The sequence below is a fragment of the Odontomachus brunneus genome, unplaced genomic scaffold (assembly GCF_010583005.1).
Source record: "Odontomachus brunneus isolate Ranch 3 - 2012 unplaced genomic scaffold, Obru_v1 Obru_scaffold_091, whole genome shotgun sequence".
Lineage (NCBI taxonomy): Eukaryota > Metazoa > Arthropoda > Insecta > Hymenoptera > Formicidae > Odontomachus > Odontomachus brunneus.
Window position 1 is genome coordinate 118,405 of NW_022639541.1, and position 26,560 is coordinate 144,964.

General features: G+C 37.4%; 2 protein-coding genes across 3 annotated transcripts in view; both read left to right on the top strand.

The window, feature by feature from the left end:
- Positions 1 to 831, top strand: part of LOC116848180 (ATP-binding cassette sub-family D member) — a 10,639-nt gene extending 9,808 nt beyond the window's left edge. Inside the window, exon 10 of the mRNA XM_032824009.1 lies at positions 169 to 831. The gene's annotated coding sequence lies outside the window, so the exon portion shown is untranslated. The remainder of the gene's footprint in view (positions 1 to 168) is intronic.
- Positions 832 to 14,104: 13,273 nt separating this feature from the next.
- On the top strand, positions 14,105 to 24,500 carry LOC116848179 (protein glass-like). Of its 2 annotated transcripts, XM_032824008.1 has the most exons (7): positions 14,105 to 14,185; positions 15,355 to 15,730; positions 17,348 to 17,647; positions 19,153 to 19,542; positions 21,299 to 21,466; positions 23,370 to 23,437; positions 23,502 to 24,500. In XM_032824008.1, exons 1-7 carry the CDS (start codon positions 14,122 to 14,124, stop codon positions 23,507 to 23,509), a joined length of 1,374 nt encoding a protein of 457 aa, XP_032679899.1. In that variant the 5' UTR covers positions 14,105 to 14,121; the 3' UTR covers positions 23,510 to 24,500. The 2 variants fall into 2 exon arrangements, with proteins under 2 accessions (XP_032679899.1, XP_032679898.1); XM_032824007.1 differs by having other exon boundaries at positions 23,370 to 24,500.
- The last annotated feature ends 2,060 nt before the right edge of the window (positions 24,501 to 26,560 follow it).

The following is a 26,560-nucleotide window of genomic DNA, read 5'->3' on the forward strand; positions in this document are numbered from 1 at the left end:
TATATATATATATATATATATATATATATATATATTAACGTTGCACGGGATTGACAATAAAATGATGCCTTGGTGATACGTATCGATATATATGTGTATATATATTTTTTCCCAGTGTGTTGCACGCTGTACAGAAATATAGGAAACTATTTTCTAATCGAATTTTAGGATTAATGGATTTCGTTTAGTTCATCATAAGTGCCTTAGAAAAATAATACACATCGTTACTATGAAAGAGAAGAAAAACTTGTCGGCACTTGACTGCTCCTGTTGGCTGTAGACAATTCTTCGATTTACTACGGCTATTTTTAATAATGTCTTAATTAATGGGTAAAATGAATGTAATATAGTAAGTGAGAAAGATATTTGTCTGTTTTATTTTAAACAAATTTTTGCGCTAAATCAACGTATTAAGATATGTATGTATTTATTCTTCATTTTAGATTTCAGTTAAATTTTATTTCGTATATCATTTGTGATCTTATTTGTGAATGAGATACAAATAATTTTGTGTATAATTGTACACCAATTTAAAAAAGCACGTATATTTTCTCTTCTTGTTGGAATAAACGTACTTTAAAAAAGGCGATACATTCAAATATCTTTTTCATCCGCTGCAAATATTGTGATACGGAACAGCCATTTTTCTGAAGATGTGCACTTAGAAAACAGGGATATATGAAAGAAAATTTAAAGTATATGCCGGATGTAACGCGTTATATCGATACATACTATTGTTATCATTAGGTTTACGGAACGATTTTAATCAAGTGTATCAAAGAATAATGTTATTTATTAAGAATAAAATTTGTATGCATCACATAAACACGACAGAACATTGTAGTGAGCTTTCGTTCTCCCTGCATGCAATTTTCACTTTAACAAATCAATTGTCCGTAATCAAATAAACGATATGCAAGACAAATTCATCGTGTGTTTCGTAATTATTACGCGCACTCGATGCATTCAAGCTTTATTTGCGTGATTGCGAATCTGTTGAATCTCTATTATCTCATGCCTCTGAATGGGAGGCAAGCTTACGTAAAGACTCTTAATTAGTCGCATTACGTTGCGGTAACCCCATCCCAATTGATACAAAACAAGGTTGTAAATACGTAATTGCTTTTTGAGCAATAAATATGAGAGCTGAGATGCATACTTAAATTACATATATAATATGTGTATAATTATATATACAATCATATTATTAAACAGGGTATTCCAGCATAAATAAAATATCTAAATATCTTCTTTGTTTTTAATAAGAAATGTTTAGAGCACAATTTGAATAGTTCCAAAGGACGAATATCATAGAAAAAAATTATTTGCAATCATTTTTTCGAAATTTTTTAAGATCCCGGTATTTTTTTGTAAGAAAACATGCATTTTTTTTATTGCATCTTGTGGTGAGTGTTGAAACGCATTGAAACACGTTAAATTATAAACCTGAGAAGACTTTGAACATAAACAAAACATTCAAATCCTAAGTCAATATTCAAAATAGTATTCGGAAAATTTCGAAAAAAAAAATTATTACAAGAAATTTTCCTTCCACGTTATTCCTTCTTCGAAATCATTCAAATTGTTCTAAATATTTCTCGTATCATTAAAAACAAAGAAGATATTTAGGTGTTCTCCTTATGCTGGGACACCCTATGTACTTTAAAAAATGTTTAGATCTATCTTTTATATCTTTTATAAATCTTTTAGGAAAGACTTTTTGTAATTGGATAAACATATAACGTAAAGTTATATTAAATGAAACTAAAATTGAGAATTTTTAAGAAATAAAAAATAAAAAGTTATTTACTTATGTGTTTGAATAAAAATTACATCATTATATAACTTTTAAAGTAATTGTTATAATAATGAAAGCAATTTTAATAATCTTAGTTTGTGGTAATCTTAGCTTCTATCTTTTATACGTTTTTCGCAATTAAGATAAAGACCATGCACAAAAAAATTGGCCTCAAGCGTCGCGTTTCGATATACCTAAAAAAGAAAAAAAAAACACTTCGGGGTTGCACAACTAATTACTCCACCTTCGAATCACACCAGGATATTCTCGCGCGACTTCAGACCAGTCCTCTATTTTATTTTCTAAGTACAACGAAGAGAAGAGAAAATAACAATCGAAAGCTCTCTATCTACTCCCCTCGCAAGTTCGCTTTCATCCACCTCATCGGCGCATTCGTGGACTTTGCAGCTGCTGCGACGACTCGAGCATTAATTCGCCTGATGCTCAGGAAAAATTTAATTACGTGTGTTTCTTTGTTTTTGAGGAGGGTTCGGCGGGGCGACAAGGTGGCCGACGGGAGGGAAGGAGGGAGGGCGCACACTAGAGGAGGCGGCGATGCAGCGGGGGTGGGAAGACCCGCAATTCCCGATGAGCTTACCTCGAGGAAACCCCGCAAACGCCAAACGTCGATACGCTCGCGAGCCGGGAGCAGCCATCTTGGGGGGTTGCGCGCGATGTTCCTCCCTCTCTTGCGAACCTTCTAATGCTCCAAAGCAATTTCGGCGTCTCCACGTCAACGATTCGGTCAGACGAAGAGGCAAAGTAGAATTGCCTACGTAAGGACGATCGGCGATGACGACGACTCAAGATTGACGCGCGATCGATGGCCCTCGACCGGCCATCCGCTTCCCCGTTCAATTTTGTCTTTACCCTCGCAAGAGAGTGCGAAACATTTTACGAGCTGAATCGCGAGATGAACACTTGGTTCTCTCTAAATTTCTTAGAGTGAAATTTCACTCGAATGTGACCACAGAGTCACTCGAATTTGAGTGACTTTTCATTCATATAGAGTGGATTTTCTAATTTGAATCTTCGAGTGAATATATTTACTCGAAATTTTGAAGAGTGAATCTGATATACTCTATTATAATAGGAACATATTCACTCTAATCGAAACGTTCGCTCATATGGGATCAGAATCCATTCTAAGTTTAAGTGAAACATTTATTCTTGAGGTTTTGAATGACACTATAGTGAAAGTACTGCCACTTTTCAGTGCGTTTCAAGTCAGGTTTCACTCTAAAAAATATAGAAAGTTTGTCAAAACGGTTTGAACAATGAAACGGTTTTTTCTTGAAATAGTTTAGAACACAACCTCAATTCAATGGACAAACTTGTTTCTTTTTTAATTCTTAGAAGATAAGAAGTTTCTCTGCGCGTAAGAAACATATTTAAAATAGGAATCTTCTTGTGCGTTAAAATTTTTTGACGTTATAATCAAGACTGAGGAAGTTGCTTTCTAAATTTCTTGGAGTAAAACTGCACTAGAAAAGAGTAACCACATAGAGTCATTCAAATTCGAGTAATTTTTCACTCATATAAAGTGAATTTTCTATTCTGAATCATCGAGTGAATATTTTGACGCAAAATTAAAGAGAATCTGATGTACTCTATCATTACACGACATATCCACTCTAATCGACTAACACATTCGCTCATATAAAGTCAGAATCACAAATTCATTCTAATGAAATATTCATTCTTGCACGTAGAAAAATATCACTCTATTGTTAAGAAAAGCAATTAATTAGTTTACTTTTCTTCTTTTAATGGTTGACTCTAAACTTCTTGGAATGAAATTTTACTTTAAAAATAGAGTGAATCAAGTCACTCGTATTCGAGTTAGTTTTCACTCTTATAGAATAAATTCTCTGCTGAATCGTTGAGTAAATATTTTCACTCGAAATTGAGAAGTGTCTCTGATGTATGTCATGTTAACAACACCGATGTTGACTCTATTGTTTATTGTATTTAAATAAAGGTGTATGTTTAGATTTTTAAGTAAATAGTTTCAAGTCATTAGTACCCACTAAACAAATATTTTTTATTCTTTAGATGTTTCTTCTCGCACAATGTAATATTAATTTTTCAGTTACACCAGACAAAAGTTAACTGTCTAGTAACCGCTCGAGAACTGCATTAAATTCCTATCAGAGACTCTATTACTATATTTTCTTTTCCACAAAAGACGCACTTTTTCATACAGCCTACGTCGAGTGGTAATATTTTCATCATCGCCTCGCGAAAATATTATCATTTTTCATTCATTTTGTGTGAGTTTCCACTACAAAAAATTTAAAGGGTATTAAAAAATAAATCGTTGCTTGGAATTAATGAGTTACTAAAAAAAGTAACTCATTAATGTTATCTTGACTCATCTTGAAAAATAACTAATTATCGTTGTTCTTACTCAAGAATAACGAATTAATTTCAGCGAAAATTCTTCCAATTTTAAAGTTCGTGATCATTTTATTTTTGTTGTTTACTGCCGCGCCCATTTATTGAGAGAAAATAACTTAAAACGGTATGAGAGATTGCAAGTAACATGTCCCCGCTTTCTAACATCTTTAGTATTATAACTTCCAACGGGGGAGAGTCCCTCAGAGACCCTACTATTAATTCCACTGTAAGCTCGCGCGTACCACCCGATAGATTCGTCCACGACTCTCGTCTACATAATATACCCCGCGACAACGGACACGCGTTCTCTCTTTCTCTCTCTCTTTCTCTTTTTCTCTCGAGTAACGTCTCGAGTTTCTTATTTTCAAGGAAGGGTTGGCGACGACCATCGCAACCGGGTTACGACGGCGCGCATCTGCTAGAGGAGAGAGCCGGCTAAGAAAACAAAGCGGGAATCGTCGTCGTCATCATCAAGACGAGCGCACCGCGAGTGCAACCGTTTCCTCAGGGATTAGGATGCGTCCACCTTCCGCCTTCCTCGCGACGCGGTCGCTGCTGATCCTACAGAGGATGGGATGCGCTTCGTTCTTGCCGCCTGAGCCCGCCCGAATAGCCGATTAAATTACACGCGGCGCGTGCCAGCCGGCCGCCACGTACACGCTCGTGTCTCCGCAAAGCGACCGAGCCGAGCACCTAATAAAGCCGCAATCCTATCAGTGAGATTCGGCAGGAGCGATAAAGAGGACCCCTCCCGACACGGGACCCCGGGGACACGTCCGAAAATCCGTACGCGAAAGCGGATGCAATGTTGTTGATAGATATAAAAATGCGCGGTAGAAGTTCGCATAGGCTGTGCGAAAAAGTGTATCTTTTGTGGAAAAGATAAAATATAACAAAAGAGTCTCTGATGGGAATCTAATGCAGTTCTCGAACGATTGCTGGACAGTTAACTTTTGTAACTGGTGTAACTAAAAAATTAATATTATATTGTGAGAGAAGAAACATCTAAAGAATAAAAAAATATTTGTTTTATAGGGGTAGGTACTAATGACTTAAAAATATTTACTTAAAAATCTAAACATATACCTTTATTTAAATATAATTAACAATTGTTTTCATGAAAAAGTTTTTTCGTGAAAAGAAAATGTATATTTCGTTTTTTGAAAAAAGAAATTCCTTTCATAAAAAGGAAACGTATATTTCTTTTTTTAGAAAAATATTTTATATATTAGTATAAATAAATATGTTGTTAGGTTTCCTTGAAAATATACAGATACTTGATGTAAGAGTCTTTATGAAATGGCTTGTCTCTGTGACATAAAACACCTCAATTTTAAGGTGAAAAAGTGTATCTTTTGTGGAAAAGATAAAATGTAGCAATAGAGTCTCTGATGGGAATCTAATGCAGTTCTCGAACGATTGCTGGACAGTTAACTTTTGTCTGGTGTAACTGAAAAATTAATATTACATTGAGAGAATATAATATATAATAGAATCAGAATTAATTAAGTTCTCAAAATTTTCTTGAGTGAAATTTTACTCGAAAAATGAAATAACAACCGAGTCACTCAAATTCGAGTAACTTTTTGCTCATACAGAATCAATTCTTCCTCTTTAAATCATCGAATAAAAATTTCCATTCAAAATTGAAGAGTTCTTTGGAATATAACAAGTGAGAAAAATTCTAATCGACGTTCACACATTCGTTCAGCATGGATAAAAGTACACTCAAGTTAAACATTCACTTTTGTTATTCCAAACAGCAGCGCTATCGTCACAGATGAATTTTCACTCGTTTGAGGAACATTTCAATGCAAGAAATTTAGGCGATAAAATGTACGTGTAAAATAAACGTGAAATAGAATCAGGCTCCTTCTCGCAATTCCTCGCAATTACAAAGGACGCGTATCTTGTCCCGACGTAATGCCGCGAATATAATTAAGTAACCGCGATCCCGAAACGTTTATCGCGACCGCGGGGATAATCCGCAATCGCCTCGTCCGACAAGATAGCCCGCTGTCGTCACGCGGGACCTTTAATCGCGCGGAGGGCTGCTGTCATCCCTTGACACAATTTAATCACTCAATCGTTGACAGCAATGTCGAGTCACGCGGGACACCAAGAACGCAGAGTGTCCTCTTCTTTGCATTTTATAAGCGCGTTTATCTTCGGCAACTTAAACCCCTTGGAACAACGTCTCCTACACTGAGAGAAAAATATAATTGCTTTTGGCGTCAACTATACTTTTTTGTAATTTTAACCAGAAAAGAATTAGAAGAAACATCTTTCTAACAACACTTACTAAAACAATAATTTTTCTAACTATTTTTATGGTTAAAATCACAAAAGAATATAGTTGACGCCGAAGCAACTATATTTTTCTCTATGTAGGCTTGTGCTTTCACTAAATGTGCGCGTTGTTTATGACAAAACTGACCTAAGTTAATTTTATAATAACGAAGTTCTTAAAAATCTTACGAAATTATGTAAAGTAGGCATATAAAGAAAATTATGTAAATCGAGTTGCAACGTATATTCTTGTTATTTCCGAATATGGACTCCAATGAAGATAGAATAACGTGATAGTATTGGTAGCGTGCTCCTCGAACGTAACCTAGATAAATAGCTGGTAATTAGACAGAAAAAATCACAGTGTGTATCATGAGATAAAAAATCATAACTAGTTGCCAGCCAGTAACGCAACACTCACTTCTGCTATTTTATGAGATTTATTTATTTCACTTTTTATAAAATAACGTAACTTCAATTTTTTGTCTTGTTACTAATAATTGAAAATTAGTCAAGAGCATAACGGAGTAATTTTCTTATATATATGTGTGAAGTAATATTATTGAAACTAATACATCATACATTATTTTAACAACTCCAGCATGTTAGTTCCGATAATATTGCTACTGAATCAAGAAGATTTACATCAATTATGGCGTAGTTGCGCCATAAAAAATTAGTCAATAATGATTAATTTTAGATAGATAGCATTCTTTGCGGGTGATTCATATAACATTCATATTTATAGCACAAAATGTAGAAGTAGAAAGTATTTAAGTGCACTGAAAAATTCATTTAGTTGGATTAACCAAAATTTGGTTAATCCAACTAAATGAATTTTTAAAATAGGGTCGAACAAATGTTTCAGTTGTGAGGGCCAAAATTTCATTCTTTCTACCAAAGATTTGATTCTCTGAAACTAAACCTATTTCATTTTCGTTTCAAGAAATCAAACCTTTGGTTTAAAGTACCAAATATTGGTTCTCACAACCAAAACATTTGTTCCAACCAAATTATTTTAACTCAATTAAATGAATTTTTCAGTGTGATTTAAAAAATTACAGAGTTTCCATCATCGATTGTCGCACGTCGTGACAATCGTAAAGATCTATTTGAGATTCTACTGATAAAACAACTTTTTTTCCTGAGTATGTACTCAGCTTAACCGCGCGCGGACCTGCGGCTTGGTGGTAAACCTGCGGTTTAATTAAACGACCAAGATTACATACATTGTGCCTAAGTTGCATTCGCGCGCAACCGGCCAGAAATTGCTCACCCTTCCTTCGTTTCTCTCTCGCTCTCGCTCTCTTTTCTTCTTCTTCCTGCTCCTTCGCGAATCGGCTGGACTTGGCTACATGAGCGCACGTGGTCGCGTTATTCGCGCGCGGTCCGCATCGGCCGCAAACGCTCTCTTTGATTTTGATCGCGAGCAAACACAGGTGTGTCGACAGTAGCGGTGTGCCGGTGGTACCTGCGATACACACACAGGCTATACCAATATCTCCTACGGATTCGCGACACCGGTAGGGGATGAAAGCGACGAGTAGGGCGGCTGAATAGAGCTCGGAGTGAATCCGTGGCGGGAACTTCGCCGTCGAATTCGCTGCGAATTCTAATTCCAATGAAAGCACTCGTGTCCAACGAACGTAATTAGCAATTTCTCTCTTCTCTCTTTCTTCTTTTTCTTTTCTTCTCTTCTCGTTTCCATGATCTACTGATCTCGTAATCAACATGTGTGTGAATGCAACTAATTATTATAATAAATATTATATTTAATAAGTTAACCATCGCACGTGCTAATTTTATCCGACGTGTTCCACCGAGAATATGAATAAGATACTGCGAAAGTTACATCTCATCAAAGAAATCGTCGAATATTCTGTTTCTACACGGCATCCCTGTAACTATATTAACAAGGCTGCTTTCTTAAGAGAATGATTTAAATTATCTCACTCCATTTTGTCTTGCTCCTTAATTGCGTTTAAGCTGCTCCGTATTTAGCGCGCTTTTAACCAGACGCGGATCATTATAGGAATAACGTGTCCTGACGAGGGAGGGAAAGGGGAGCGGCGGATCCTCTACGGGGCCCCGTATAAATACCGTGGGCCCAATCGGCTGGAAGTGTAAGCCAATACCCAGGTTGTACACACGACGTGTCATGGGACTCGGTGCTCATCTACGCGATCCGCTTTCTCCCCCTGTCTTGCCCGCTCTCTGTCCCTTTCTCTCTTGCCCTCGTCGATCTTGTAACTTGCGCTAACTGTGCATATAGAGATCGGATCGAAAACACGACGACACCCCCGACACCACGGACCATGCCGGTGACGCACGGCGGTGGTGTGCCCGCGCTGCCGACTTCCTCTTCCTGTGTCCGCGTATCGGAACTACTCACACAGTCAGGTGTCCGATCCGCCAGGACATTCGGTTGAGGTGGTCGCGATCGCGCGGACACCCGATAGTCGGATACGCACACCGACGAGGACGGCGATGAGAACGCGAGTTAGCCGTGAATTTGAGGCGCGCGTGGCTAAAAGGACACTCGAATTTATGTTAAATACAGGAATATATATTTTCCTAGATATATAAGTGAAAATACATCTTCTTATATATCACATCTTTACTTGTGCAATGAAATATTGTGAAATTTTTAACCGGTTGGAAAATCGGAAACGGTTTTTCAAGGATAAATCTATAATCTTCTATGGTAAAAGATGATGCCAGAATATTGAAGAACGGCAAAGAATCATACGTAATCACTTGCTTAGTAAACAATTTCCTCCCATTGAAAACGAGATAAAATTAATGTTGATCTAAATCAAGTTTGATTTAGACATCTTGAAATTTAACGAAGTTTTGTCATTTTATATCTCAATATCGAGCTTATCCCAAAGTTTGAACGCTCTAATCTTTAAATTAAAATTGATTCAATTAATCAATCAAAATTCAATTCAAAATTGATTTAAATTTTAAATCAACTTCAATTAAAGATCGAATCTAAATAAAAATTGAATCAATTTTTATTGAAATTAGTTTTGACCTAAAAATCGAACCAAACTTTTTAACTGATTGAATGTAGTGAAGCGCTAGGTCTCTACTTCTTATTTAAGAAGAAGAAATAGGAAAGTTAGTATTTACTATTTGCAAAAAGCAACCTTTCTGTTGAAATATATAAATATACTAAAGTAACAAAACTTTGTTAAATTTTAAACTATATAAGTGATAAATGAGTTTTATTATAAAGGATTCTTTTTTTGAAAGAAGATATAGACAATGAGACTTGGAAAATTTCAATTGTAGAGTAAACAGGGGGTGAAAAAAGTGTTACACCGATCACGCTGATGTCACAGGAGTATATTCGCGCCGCCGTCGTCGTTGACGCGAGTCCTGCGGAAAGGCGAGAACGTACACTTTCGCAGCCGGGCTCACCGTTGACTGGTCAATAATCCACGAAAAGGAAGGCATTACAAGCCAGTGATCTCGAGGGGTATCGATAGGGGCATGCTACACGTCCACCAGGCAGGACCACCGTGATCGGCGCGGTAATGGTATCTTGAGAAAATATAATACCCCCCTTCTCTCTCCGGGCCGTTGTCTTGCGAGCCAGGATATGTCATCGTTATGGCGCGCGAGGGAAGATCGCCGATCGCCGAATGAGCGATTAGTATCCCGTGTCGTCGTCGACGTCGACATCGTGTTCATCGGCCAGCAATCCAGCGGCGGCGCCGGGTCGATCAGACCGCGATCAGTCAATTCGTGAGACTTGTAATTAATTAATTAGCATCAATTACGATTCATTCGTTAAACCGTAAGTAATTACCGATTCGCTTCCACAAGCGATGGTTCTCTCTGCGCGTATCCTCTCCGTTCAATCATCAATATAACATTCAAATTCGCGGTGTCTCTTCTCACGAGAAGTGAGATTTATTTTCCTCTTTTACGAGGTAACGAAAGAAAGGCAAAGAGATGCGAAGTCACATCGCGCTGTCACTTGGCGCGTGGTTTGCGTTTTACGCAAGTACATAAGACCCCGACGATATGTGGTGCACGCGTTGGTGGAAGCGGGAAAGACGGAGAGGAAAGAAGACGAAGACAGGAGGACTGAGAGAGATGGAGAGATAGAGCCGGGGGAAAAGAGAGAGAGAGAGAGAGAGAGAGAGAGAGAGAGAGAGAGAGAGAGAGAGACAGAGAGAGCAAGAGGGAGGGAAAAAAGGGATAGAGCAGGGCTCTCGTGAAGTGGAGTGGGGTCGCGGATGGTATACGTAGTCAGTGAGCCACTAAGGGGTGAGAGAGTGGGCGGCTGATAGGTGGTAGATCCGTAGTTAGCCAAGAGACATTGACATGCCATCCTGCCAGCATGGCAGCAACGCGCGTCAGTGTCTCTGCCGCGGGCACAGTGGTCTCCTCGTTTGACCGGAAGTCCGAGTGGTACTTGAAGAGCGAGAACTTCGCCGGTGTCTTCTTGTGACTTTCGCCCAAGCAACAATTTGTGTAAGCAACTCGCCATTCAAAACAATTCGCGGACGATTCGAGCTTCTTCATTCGGTCGGAGAACGAGATGGTGGTTGTTCCGGTGTTTCAAGTGAATTCTTGTGCGATGTCGATGTGCAGGGAGCATTGTTGATAAAGACGGTGTCGGCTCGAGTTTTCCTCGGAAAGCCAGGGAATCCGTTTGTGAGGGATAAAGACAGTGCGACGAAGAATTCACATTTACGGGGGGATTTCACGAAGGGATGTTCATAGCCGTACGGTTCTAGGCGGTTTTCCAGCGTTCCAACGTTTAATGTAAATTAATTTTATTTAAGTTTTGATTAAGAAATTTCGTAAATCTAAATTTAAAAAATTTGGATTTAAATTTAGATTTAAATTTACGTTCATTAAGGGAACATCTTTAGAAACATTCTCTCCCTCGATCTTTCCCTTGTGAAGGATTCCCGTTACTTCGTGATGAAGCAAATTAAAGTTTTGTAAGTTAAAACTTAAATTAAATTAAATTTAGATTTGAATTTAAATTTACATTAATTAGGAAATGTACCTTCAAAACATTGTTTTCTCCCTGGTGAAAAATTCCCGGTTACTTCGTGATGAACGTCGAAGCGGTGCATATAGTTGAAGTCACTTCGGGCAAAGGGAGAAGTTCCGTTGAGTAAACAAATTGTGACGTTCGGAGGCGCGTGGTCTCCTCCGTAGTGTCTCGCAAAGAAGTTGCTGCTCCGTGGACTTTACATCGGTACGAACGCGAAAGTGATCTTCCCTGTCGCGGTGGTGATCGAAGGACATCGAGGGAAATCTCGCGACTGTAGAGAATAAAGCTCGCTCGCCTCGCTCAGCCGCGAAGGATACCGCGAAAGGATCATATGGGAAGATGGAGACGCGGCTCTGTGAATGGGAATATCCAGCAGGTTTTCTGCAGAAGCCTCTAGCGAGGACCGGCAGGTCTTCCAAGCCTTAAAAGTACGTCGTCTATACGTGCCTGCTGAGCTGAGTATGCACGTGCATTTTCCTTTCGGTGATTCATAAAAAAGTCATTCATCGATGTCCGCCGATTTTCGCGGTCGCGAGACCGACTTTTTCATGCCCGCACGACCGATTTTTTACGTCCGCGCGACGGTGCAACGCGACAACGCCTTCTACGTCTACAGAGTGGGAAAATCATAGCGCAAAAAAACGTAGTAATATCGTGAGAGTGAGTCTCTCACAGAACGAAAGGAAATATTTTGTTGTGAGAGTAACATAGCATGACGCAATTTATCGCACTCAGCTGCTACTTTCTTTAACTAAGGAAGAGAGAGAGAGAGAGAGAGAGAGAAGTTTGCACGTTTCTCAAATAATTTCCCTTTTCGATTTCCCGAGAACTCTTTCTCGGTCTCGCAGAATTGTGCCCTTTTAAAATCGTACAACTCGTACGACTTCGTTTCGCGATTCTGTTCGCCAGAAACAGACGTGCACATTCAGAAAAAAATGTATTTAAAAATATATGCTGCATATAAATTTATATCTGTATTGTATTATATAGTTTATATATGTGTGCGTATGTGTGTGTATTTAAATCACAATGATATGAAAATAACGAGAAAATGATTGTAAAATCTCACTTTATAATCATGATGCGATCATTTTCTAACGTCATCGTAATTTTGGGGGATAATTTGCGCAGAGGATTGTAAACAAACCCAAGAAATAGCCCCTTGAGCCTTAAACAACTTGTTCTACAGTCTCATCTCATACTTATATTCGCTGATATTTTTTAAGTAATTTTTCAATAACTATTGCACGCGAAAATGAATTATATAATTATATTCATCATATATCTATCATATATCTATCATATATATATATATATATATATATATATATATATATATATATATATATATATATTCATCATATATATGATATACTCATCATCTATCATATATATTAAATATTATACTATAATAAATGTGATAGTAAGAGTATTTTTTATGAATATTTTAATTATACACTACATATATAGAAGGAATATATAAAATATATATAATTTGTTAGTTTATATATTTATAGTTTATATATTTGTTCGTTCATATATCTTTCGATACATTTTTCCGTGTCAATATAGTTAGGATCGCGGATGCTGCAAATGAGAAGTGTAATAAGGCAGATGCAGTATTTCGGTGGTCCCAATCATTCCCACTGCTCCCTGACGTTTAACACAAATTAAAGGAGATACCTTTAAACATTTTTCAAGTTGAGAAAACTTCCAAGTCTATGCCAACTTCAGAAGAATACTATTATCTCTATTGCCTCGACATCTACAATATTATTATTATTATTATTATTATACATACATAAAGTGTCTAATAATTCGCGTAATAGATTATAAACACATTCCTTGATTCATGTCCATAGCTCAGCCTATAGCCTCGTCATACACTCATTGGCCGATAATATTTCATTAATCAACAAATATTGTGCAAATTGCAAAATGTTAGAATACTTTCTCGTTTAATTCATTGCGTTCTACCCGTTTATTACTGAGGGAAAAATTACCTTAAAATCAATATTTCTTTGATAGGTGCCATTAACATATTTTCTTAAATCTAAGTTCTCTTTATTTAAATCAAATATTGTTTACCTAATTTAAGTAAACCTGATTTAAGTAATATTTGGTTTAAATAAAGAGAATTTAGATTTGAATAAACATGTTAATGGCACCCGTCAAAGAAATATTTGTTGATTTTAAGATAATTTTTCCCTCAGTGTACAAACAGTGTGGTGCGAATTATTAGAACACCCAGTAGATTCCTTACGGACGACTAACATAATAGTCTCGTTGCACGTGTATGCGTACGAGGAAGACTCTAATGAATTCTCGCTTGGCAGCGATGAGACCATTCCTTAATCTGTCGTTTACTTTCCGTCTACCTTGCGTAGCGCGCGGAAGAGGAGCATCGATGGCGAGCCGCTCGGAGCGGTGAAGCTGCGAGCCGCGCGGTTACCAGGACGACCAGAGCGCGGAGGGCTGGACCAGCGGTGCGCGTCTCTCCATAGGGAGAGGCGGCCGAGATCCGGCCGCCGCCGCCGAGGGTTGTGCGAAGAGGGGTGCACGGGGGACAGGGGTGTATCCGGGGGTGGCCGTTGTCGGGAATTTCGCAGAGATGGAGTTTCTGCAGAATCATCACGCGGTCAACACCTCCGAGCCGCCGTACACCCTCGGCACAGGTGAGAGAGCGAGAACGAAGGAGAGAAAGAGATAGAGAGAGGGTAGGAACAGGAGGAAGAGACAGAGCCTCGGGGTTTTTCCACCCCACGGAGATGAGGACAACGTAGTATCGCGCGTAGTATCTGCACGGTGTGAAAAATCAGCGACACGACGCGATTGAACGGACCTTTTTCGCGGGTCGTTTTGGATTCCGCGGTACTCAGCGTGATTGTTCATCTTTGTCTCTTCTTAATTGATTTCAATTATCTTATATTACACACGTGTCATCGACTTAAGATATTTTAAGTGATGTATGTATTTTTTGCTATATTATTTCCGGGAGTGTGTGGAGCCGCGTTTTTCTCTGCTTCCAAAGTTTTGCGAGCATTTCAGTTCGCTTCACCAGAGAGAAGAGCATGCTTTTATTATTTATCATACTTTTTATAGAATACACTGTGTCTTATTTTATTTCCAAGTTATAGTCATCATCGAAGGCATCTCTCTTCCTTTTGTTTCCACTTTCTTACGTAATCTATCACATTCATCGGAGGTTGACTCGGAAGTACTTTCCCATAGAGCACATATTTTGTTGATCAATATGTTTCTACTTGAAACTTTTGTTCATAGTAATACTCCCGACTAAAAATATAGCCCATGATCCTAATCAAATTAATTCCAATCAATTATCTGGTCTAAAGTGATGTTATCAATTTCTGATAACTCGTGTAACGCAGCGTAATAATCAGGACTTTATTAAAAATCAGGACCTTAATAATTCGGACCTTATTAATAGTTATGATCTGATAAACCAAATCTGATAACAAATCAGATAATTGATTGAGATCAACCTGATTAGGACCATGAAATGAATTTCTACTTGGACTGTTCAGTGTTTATGGGATTCATGGGTCAACTTACTATTTTCTTCTCGAAAAAAAGAAATGATCAATTTGCGACTACGGTCTTGCGTAAATATCGCGTATTCAATATTCAATTCCGGGACGTTTTCTCCGTGTAAACATTGCTAAGACGCGAGTGACACCAAAAAGACGAGATTCAAGTGCAATGTCCGCCTCGAAATGCCATCAATCCCGAGCGCCTCGGCGCCACGAAGAGAACACTCCGTCCGGGATCCAGCTCGCGTTCCAGCTCGAGGAATCGACCTTAACTCTCCTGTTGGACTCCGCAGGTTCGGTGGGTACCATCGAGGCGACGATCCCGTCCGGGCTGTGCGGCGGTCCAACGACGCTGAGCGTGCTACCCGGCGACGAAGTCGCGTTAACTGCCGACGGTAGCCAGCAGAACGAGGAGGCGGCGGCGGCGGCGGCGGTGGCGGCGGCGGCGGCCCTCGGCGCTCTGCAGGGCACGCTGCGCCTCCAGGATCTGCAGGACGGCTCGCCGGATGACATCGAGCAGCAGCATCAGCAGCAGCTCTCGAGTCAGGGCCAAGTGAGCGAGTTCGGCGCGAGCTTCTGGGTGGACGACATGGCGGGCTTTCCGTTGCCCCCGCTCGACCTCGACCCGCTGCCCCCTGGCCTCTTCAGCCCATGTTCGGGCACGTACAAGTGAGTGCGTTTCCGTCGGAGGGTGCTTCGAGTTGAAATGTACTTGAAGAGCGGTATTCGTTTCTCGTCGATCTTACACGGGAAAAAAAGAATTTGCTGCAGCAGCAAACTAATTTGCTATATACGGACAGTTAATCATAATTCGCTGCGTTAGCTACTTTTTTGCAGGAACTTATTTATTTGCTATGATAACAAGAAAATCTGCTCGTACAGCAAGAAAAATAGTCTGATGCAGCAAATTTGCTACAGATGGATAATTAAACATAATTTACTACTCTAGCTACTTTTCTTGTTGCAGGAGCAGATTTTCTTGTTATTCTAGCAAGGAAATTGGTTCCTGCAACAAAGAAAAAGTAGTTAATATAGTGAATTATGTTTAATTATACATATCTTTTTTTTCCGTGTATATTTAATATATTCGCTATTACGGACTGTTGCAACCAAAAAATATATGGTCTCATCCTTAGCGGAATTATTTTATATATGGCTTGAAGAGCCATGCTGAAGTGGATGACAAACTCCAGAAATGTCGATAACATAGAGACAATCGTCACTAATAGAATGATGCTATCCTTTTCGTATTTCTCATATATATAAATCTTATATAAATGTGTGTTTTGTTTTACCATTCAACAACAAAAAACATAACCATGCATGTATAGAAATGTTTTTGCAAATCTTTCGTATACTTTTGCCTCTACATTTAGTTGAAAAGATATAAAAATGTTCCTCGAACTTTTTGTTAGCACAGCAAACACACGTGCGGTACGTACAGAAAACAGAACTTTCATGTAAATATTTTGACTCTTATTAACAGTTCGAGATGTCACTTTCAAAATTTTTTTATCGTTTCCGTCATATATCGAGTATACTCCAATTCATTATTGCACATACTTTCAATATGTAAAAACATTTGCAATTCTATATAACCAATACACGTCGTAACCTTTACAGAAAACAAAATCAGTACTTTCTCGGTAAAGTTTTCAGATATGGCATCCCTTTAAGGCCATAACATAAAAGGATTCCTTTAAGGATGAGATCGTATTTTCTTGAATGTGAGAAATCGAATCGAAGCAATTGCAGTTGAATTTAATTAATTCATTAGTAGCCAGTATCCTACTTATTATCAAAGAAAATCATTTGATTATTTTTACGTCTTCAACATCTGCGTGACAATCACTTTTCTGTAGGAACGAAAATGAAAAGTTTCACGTGGAAAGTTCTACACTTCCATAGTTTGAAAAGTTATATAATCGCGAAAAACACTAAATTCACATAAAACTGTACTTTTCACGTTTCACGATCACTAATTACGTTAATTTTTTCCCCTCCTCTAACCCTAATCCTTAATTATGTGTTATGCCTTCAGTTTGTTGAAAACAACAGATATTATTTTTAAATAATCCTAATCTGAAACCTCTGAGAAACAAACTGACTAATCCCTTAATTAAAAATGTTCGTGAAATAATTATAACCTTTAACGGATTAAAATGGAGTAGAAGATCCTCGTCCTCGTTCATGAGACATATCTGTTTTCGCTTTCTCGATCAGCCACGCAATTAAGTGCGATTAAGAGCGCGACTCGATCACCGTTTCCTCCTGCACTCCTTTCAGCTGGGGCTGCACACGCGGGGACTGCATGCCGAGGGGTGCGAGCAACGGCCCGAACGGCGAGGGTGTCGCCGACGTCCTGCTATCGCTCAAGCACGCGGTGGTGCATCCTGGCAGTCCCACGGCGGGGTATTACTCCACTGGCCCGTCCACCACCGCTGGCCATCACTACTCGCCGCAGGAGTATGTGCAGAATTTAGGACCCGGCTCGGTGCCGTCGGTAGGAGCTCACTACGGCGCCGCGCCGGCCATGTCCGTCAACGTCTCCATGAACATGACGATGAACATGAACATGCACTCCGGGTAAGCGAGAGACAATTTTAAGATGACCTTAATTTTGCCTTGATTATTTGCCGTGCATATAAGTTGTCTCAAAAACTAAAAATCTCGAAGTTCAACACCTGGCTGACAATCATGTACGTCTTCAATATCGGGGTAACAATCATTTTTCTATAGAAACAAAAATGTGAAAAGTGAAAAGTTTCACGTGGAAAGTTCTACACTTCCATAGTTAAAAAGTTACATTATCGCGAAAATCACCGAATTCACGTAAAACATTGAGCCGATGAGACTCCTAAAATGAAACCTAGTTGCAAGATGCTATTCCCTGTAAAAGTGTATTTCTTTTCTAATGAAGTAGATCATTGGTTGGAAATTTATTGATATTACACTCACAAAAGATATAATCTTATTTTTAGCGAAATTTCCTCTTGCACGGAAAAAATTTCAGTGCGAGTAACTGAAGGGTCAGAGGAAAAACTCACTGAGGAGAAAGAATATCTCAATTACAGTGACTGAAAACATTCGTCTGAACATTTAGATGCATGAAAACTCGTTTAAGATAACTGAACAATTGGCTCAGTAGAAATCTCTTGCAGGGATCGTCCCGTTCCTACAAACCGAGTTTTTCATTTGGTCTCCAAATAATAGAAATTCAGTTACACTGAATGGAATTGTGTTTTCTCCGTGTAACTGAATGAGAACCAGAAAAACAATTCGCTGACGAGAAATAATATCTTTGTTACTGTGATCAAAAAAACGTCTGCACCTTCAGTTGCATTAAAGCTATTGTCTAGCCAATATATATCACATATAATAGATGATGCTGTATATTTTAAAATATGTAATCTAGCTACTATATCACTAACATATAAAAAAAAAGTTAGATAACAAATCAAATCGAAACTACGTTAATTTTATAAAAATTTCAAAAAAGTAATATTAAAGTAGCAACTACTTATGGTTTTTTATTTTATAACTGTAATTTCGTTTGTTTTACCATCACCTAACTTGTTCATTTAGCCGCTAGAAGAAGTGAACGTTATGTTATTGGCTAATAGTAATATCAAACACAAATTTATTATCTCGTGGCTAGACATTGAGGTTCAACTTCTACTAAGATGATGAGTTTCCTTTCCTTCAACTTTATCTTTCGATGATCCGATATCGGCGGTTTTGATTCGTGTTCTCCGCGCGATTCAATTTCACCCCAATCACATCCCTCCCGAAAACAATATTGCGAGCCTCAACAAGAAAAATACCAATCCACCTTGCTCTACCAAAGCACCAAAATTTCTCCGTCTGCAATTTTCCACTCCAGGCACCGTAATCTGCGATCCCCTCAAGCCTCTTCAACCACTTCCATATATTCACGCTCGCGGCCATCTTGTTCTCTCCCTCTTGTAACAACCGCCAGTGTACAGTTATTCGATCCTACCCCTATTCTTCCGAGTACACGTGTGCGTCGTGTAAATCTTTACTTGTACATGCGTGTATGTGAATGTGTATGTTTGTGCGTATGTGACTAGATACGAGCAGAGCTATTCGTCAGCGTGGGGCGTGGAGCCGCTTTTGAGTCCCGCCCCGCAGTACAATCCTGTGGAGGCGGCAGCGCAGACAAGGGTGAATTCGGTCGCGCCGGCCGCCGCCAATAGCCTGATCGCCGGCGGCGGCCACCCCCATTCGCACCCCCAGCCGCATCATCGGCTGCAGCTCGCCGGTGGTGAGCACACGACGATCTGCGTCGGTACCGCGGGTCCAGCGGCGGCTGCGGTCGCGGCAGGCATCAACCCCATAGGTGGCGGTGCTGGCGAAGACAACGGCAGACCGAATCTCTGCAGGATATGCGGCAAATCGTACGCCAGGCCCAGCACCCTCAAGACTCACCTACGCACGCACTCCGGCGAGAAGCCGTTCAGGTTGGTGAAGGAATTCATTCTTGTCGCGTGATACGACTCTGCTGAATAATATATTTGGAATTTCTCGTGGAATATACGGAAAAGTTACTTGTGTGTGTGTGGAACTTTTCTACAAAAATCTTAATTTCATTAAATATTTTTTTCTTCCAATATTTTATATGAATTGGATGTCATGTTTCGTAAATGTTCCGACAAAAGATTTCAAATACTAACAACGTTAATATTTGAGAAAAAAGATTCACAATATTTCTCACTATTTTTCAGACTTTTTCATATTGACATTTCTGTATAAATATCTAAAATATTTTTATAAGATCGCGTGCGCATATCAAAGAGAGAAAGGATAACAAAAAGAAAGCTCATAGAGAATCATTTCTCTATGAAATACGCTATTCGTTTGATTGACAAAAGATTTTGCTATGGTTATAGTACACTCAAAGAAAATAATTACAATGGAAATTATGTAAGTGACAACAATACGAAGTTTGTATACAGAATCGCGATGTATGTATTTTAATCAACTATTTTGTAGTTATTATACAATTAGATCTTTAATTATTTAAGTCTTTAATAACTACAACATAATTTATTATAAACTACATACACAAATTTTACATACAAAACTCGTATAGTTATCATCTACAGGGTGTCCCGTCACTACCGCATTATCTCTTAAGGGCGGATTCCTGATTTGAATAAGAAAATCCTAATACAAAAATGGCGAGGCTATAATACTTTTCAAATTATAAACGATTAAAGTTGACCAATTATACTGGCTAAAGTACGCGCGCTCAGGTACGATACAACATACAGTGGTACAGGTGCATGCACATGTCGTTCCTTTTCCAAATATTGATACGGAAGTTCTATACATACAACAATATATGTAATAATAATCTGCCTTTTCTATCATTTAAATAAACGTATCGGAAATAATAATAATCTCGTCAAAATATTATGAAAAAAATATCACACAATACATTTATGAGAATCAGTAAGCTGTCATACATTTGACAGCTGTCACACTTTCTTTTAGGGATTTATAACTAATTTCATATCTTATGCAAATATATAGTATATAAATTCTATACATACAACAATATATGTAATAATAATCTGCCTTTTCTTGCATTTAAATAAATGTATCGGAAATAATAACAATCTCGTCAAAATGTTATGAGTAAAATATCACACAATACATTTATGAGAATCAATAAGCTGTCACACTTTCTTTCAGGGATTTACAACTAATTTCATATCTTATGCAAATTCTCACTTATGTGTATGCACTTGTACCATTGTGTGTTGTACCGTACCTGAGCGCGCGTACTTTAGCTAAAATAATTGGTCAACTTTAATCGTATAATTTGAAAAATATTATAGCCTCGACATTTTTGCATTAGGATTTTTTTCTTCAAATTAGGAATCCTTAGGAGTCCTTAGGAGATAATGCGGTAGTGGCAGGACACCCTGTATATAGTTACCATCACCATGTCTTTTTCTTTGAGTGAGACATGATCAATTTAAAATTCTATAAAATATTCGAAATATTTTTAGTAATGCTGAATATTCAAGCTTTATCTTTCTTTATACGTCTTTAATGTACGAAATAAAATAATAGTACGCAATCTCATTAGTTAGTTTTAATTACTAACTCTAACGCTGCAATTTTGTTATCCTGCAATATCAGAACCCTTTATTTTTGCTAATTTTTAATACTTTAAATATTGACGATCGCGCGTGTTCCTCCTCGAAGGTGTCACGCGTGCTCAAAGGCGTTCAGCCAGGCGGCGAACCTGACGGCGCACGCGAGGACGCACTCCGGTGAGAAGCCGTTCCGGTGTCCGGTGTGCGACCGGAGATTTTCGCAGAGCAGCTCGGTCACCACGCATATGAGGACGCACTCGGGCGAACGACCGTACAGGTACGCAAATATCTTCCGTGATCTCATAGAAAACTCTTGTTATAAAAAAGGATATTTTAACAATCTAGTGTGAATTGCGCATATATTTCAATAAACATCTGAAATCTTATTATATTCTAACCTATTTTATTCTCTATCTATATTTTAATTTTTCTTTCTTTCATTCATTTATTGTTCATATTTTATCGACTTATCATATTCCATCTACAGGATATTTCCAAAAAATCATTCAGTATTTTTATGGTAAATAACATACACCATACTGAGTAAAAAAACCTTAGTGAACGTTAGATCGAAAGCTTTCTGAGATATAAACATTTTTGTATGTAGCGTCATGAATGACTTACTGGCTTTACAGAAGGTGTTCCACATGTTCTCCTTCCATTTCCATACATGCTTAGCATCTTCTTTTTACAGAGTCGCGAACTCTTTCGAAAATTCCAGGTCTCTGTCGAATTATTTCACAAGCACGCTGGATTCGGTCACGTAATTCTTCTGTCATTTATTAGCGAAGAATGTACTATGCTAGATGGATTGGACGTGGTGGTCTAATTGCATGACCCCTTCAATCCTCTGATTTAAATCTCTTAGACTTTTTTTATAGGGATATTTGAAAAGCATAGTGCATTCTTCACTAATAAATAACATAGAAGAATTACGTGACCGAATCCAGCATGCTTGTGAAATAATTCGACAGAGACCTGGAATTTTCGAGAGAGTTCGCGACATATAAATGATGAGTGGCTTTTGGGAACACTCTATTGTATTGTTTGATAATCTTTTGTCACTTTCTTCTCCGATATTAAAGTAGGGAAAATCAGGGCTAGATGTCCCATATTTTAGAATTTTGAAGTTACAATTTCTCAGATAACTAATTGTTGTGACTGACTGTACAAACATGATAAATGTAGCCTTCTTTTATGATGTGTTTATAATGCACACCATAATCCTGTTATCCATATATTTTATTTTGTAATAATCAAGATACAAACATGCAACAACGTACCATGTTGTCCTATGAAGGAAACTATGAAGGAAAAGGACTGTGGAAAGTCTCGGTAGTACTAATCAGGATACATATTTTATATGTGGCTTTCCTCTTTTTATTCTCTGCGCTATTCGGCAACTGAACCCAATACCAGGGCAAAATGGCCACGTTGCTGCATATTTGTATCTTGATTGTTAATACAATTTTAATATAATATGCAGATAACAGAATCGTGGCGTGCATTAACATCATAAAAGAAGGCTGCTTTATCATGTTTGTACAGTCAGTCACAACAATTAGTTGTTTGAGAACTTATAATATTACAATTTCTTTCTATACACATTTAATCTAAATACATCTAAATAATCTAAATTGCAAAAAATATTCAACATTGGCTCTTAATAACCTTATTCCTGTCAAAATTTAGTTACCTAAATATCAATATTGATATTTTATGAATCAATCTTCCACTAACAAACCGACCCTAAATCCCCTAATATTTTTCTGTATCATTTACTCTACATTTACTATACATTTAATCTAGTTTTAATTGTATTTTTTTATATCCTTTTAATATATTTTGCCTTACAAATGGTAATGTATTTTTCCAACATAATAATATAATATTGTAAAATAATTATAATAAAATAAAATGTAATAAATATTATATATTATATAATAATATGTGTAAAAATATATGATAATATAAATTCATAATATATATTTTCTCTTTTAAGTATTTTTGTATTTTTTTATATAATTATATAATTATATAATATATTATATTATATAGTTATATAATTCCTTTATATACAAATATACTATTACAAATATACTATTCCTTTATATACAAATTTAATTATATCCCTTTTCCATTGTGTATATCAATTGTTAATATCTCTTGACTGCTTTCAGGTGTCGATTTTGCAAGAAGGCGTTCTCCGACAGCTCGACGCTTACCAAACACCTGCGAATTCACTCCGGTGAGAAACCGTACCAGTGTAAGCTGTGTCTGCTTAGATTTAGTCAAAGCGGTAATCTCAATAGGCACATGAGAGTCCACGGTGGTTCCTTGACGTGACACAGTCCGGCACCGAGGCTAGCACAGTCCGGCAGTGCGACCACGACGACGATACTCGACGACAACGGCGGCGCGGCGCGTCACCTGCCCAGGTGCTGTCGAATACCTGTGATCCGATTAGGCATCAACTCGCCAGAAAAATAACGCGCACGCCCGCGAACCCGCGCGATTGTTGTTGCATCATTGCATCATTATTATAATTCAATTCGAACGTACTCTCTAGATTTCTTAGAATGAAATCTCAAATTCGAAAAGTAGAGTGACAGCCAAGTCCAGTGGCGTAGCCAGAAAAAGGTTTCGGGGGGGAGGGCTGTACTTTTTTATTTTTGACGAGCAACAAAAGGTCATTCGACAAAATTTTTCTCACACTTAACGTAACCCAAAAAATTAATTTCGGGGAGGGGGGGCTGCAGCCCCATTGGCCAAGTCACTTGGATTCGAGCGATTTCTTATTCATAGAGAATGAATTCTTCATTCTGAATCATCGAGTGAATATTTACACTTGAGACTGAAGAGCGAGTCTGATCCCAGTAAACAACAAATAACAGTAACAATAATATTATATCAATGTTATGATTTCCCACTCAGCGATGTTACATGCAACGCACCTTATACTACACTTACATTGTTGAGTAGGAACTACAACATTAATGTACTCTTTTAAGATGAATCAGCAAAAATTCTGATTTTATCAGTAAAGTTATTTCACTAATAATCTATGAATTTTCAGTGAAAACATTCTCACGCCACATCTTATTTTTTATTGATTTTTACCGGTAAAAGTGAGATTTCACTACGAAATCTGTAATATACAAATTCATTATATGTCCTAAGTAAAAATGTAACTAGCTAGCCTGAATTAAAATCTAGTAGCTACACTGATAAAAAATAATTAAAAATTAACAAATATTTATTAGGTGAATACCATTAACTTATTTACTTAAATAAAGATTCTTTTCATTTAAATCGAGTATTGTTTACTTAAACCGAGTAAACAATACTCGGTTTAAAAGAAAAAAATTTTGAGTATAAATATGTTAATGGTATTCATCTAATAAATATTTGTTAATTTTTAGATATTTTTTATTTTATTATTTTTTTCTCAGTGTGGCTAATACAGATTAAATTTTCCAATTTGTTACTAATTCGTTATTGTGATTGATTATTGTGATTAAAACATTTATTCGTATGAAGTCTGAGTCCACATTCTAAGCTGAAGTAAAATATTCATTCTTGCACGAAAAAATTGCATTAAGAGTTGGTCAATAAATAATTTTGGAACAAAGTTATATCAATAGAACAAAAAATTGTATCAATAAAATTGGTCAAGAGCGCTATAATTAAAATAAATCTTTTCGATTCAATGATCAAAACTAATACATTATACATTGTTTTAATAACTCGAGTATTAATTTTAATAATACTGCTATCGAATTAAGAAAACTTATCTCAATTATAGCGCTGTTGACGATTCTATTGTGTGTGTGATACAATAGAACTTTTTTCCGTGTAAAATTCCAAGTGGCAATATTTTCACCATCACTTCGAATAAATTTTCACTAATTTTCAGAAGAATTTTACTCTAAGAGATTTAGGAAGTATTTGGACGCGCATCCAGATAATCACAAGTCTGGAATCGACGTGTTTCGAATAACAACGCGGCCGCGGAAACGAGAATCGACAAACACCTGTGTAATTTGATTGGTATATGATTATAACATAATTTAATTTAATTCTCTTTAGACGGCAATAGTTAAGGAGGAATTTCGCACTAAAGAGCCGTCGCGAATAAATGCGCGGGAGTTGCGTCTTTCCGCGCGCGCCCACGACATCGAAATTCAAACTCAGCGAGTTGTATTGTAAATTAAGACGGAAATTATGTGAGACGGAAGTGATATTATAAATTATACTGAAAACAAATGTGTATGTGTATTACAACCTAGAAAGCAATGCGTATTTTTACCTCTGTATTTTTAATCTCTCTATTGCCCTCGTATGAAGCAAATGCTTAATTGAAATTTTATTTTTTAATTACATAAAGTTGGCTTTACACTTGGCTTGGAAACTTTCTGTTTTTTTTTTCATTTACAATCTTCTAAATTATATTTGTACAGTTTTAATTTTCTTAATTTTGTTAGTATAATTTTTACCAGTTTAGTTAAAGCTCAAACCTTAGTTAATTAAATCAAACTTTAACTAGCCAAGACTCAAACCTTAATCAATCGAGACGCAAATCCGTCGAGTGTAACAAGTTTCTTTACACAATTAAATGGAACCACGTCAGCTTTTATTAACCTTAGAGTCTGCAGGAGCTAAGAGCAAATCCTGATTTAACTATGAAGGCGTCATACGGTAAGAGCACGAAACACCGTTCTGTACGTGTCGTATGTCTATACACGGCGAATACTAATGCATCGCTTACGCGAACACAAGCTACAACCCAAGTAACACAGTTTGGTTATATTAGCTGTTACAGCAAAAATATTAGTATAACATCCTACCAGCCTTAATTACACCTATTTGGCAGCAAATGCAATTTTGTTGCACTTTTAACTGTAAAAGCGCTATATTAGATAATAAAAAAGTCGAAATGCAGCTACAGCTATTTTAGCTGTATTAATAACAGCTGTAAAATCATTGCGACTATCAGAAAACTAAAACTAGCCACAATCATTTTAGCTATATTAATTGGTTAAGTCGTAGTGACAACAATAATAAAAGCCAAAATCGTAAAATGATAGAGCATCGACACATTCCACGCGTGATAAAGCTTAGAAGGTATAATGATTCCGCGAGATTTAAATCACTCAATTTGTCCACCCGCAATTGAAATAAGAAGAAGATAAAAGCAATATTTTCCCACTTTGTTTAATATACAGAACAATGCTCGACATTAATCGCGCTTCCAAAGCGATCTTTCGATTATCAGCAACTGCTAACCTTTTCTTGTCGCTTGTATCGTTAACAACAAATTACTTGCCAGTCGACAGAAGAATGGACGATAGACGTCTGAAAATCACTTTGA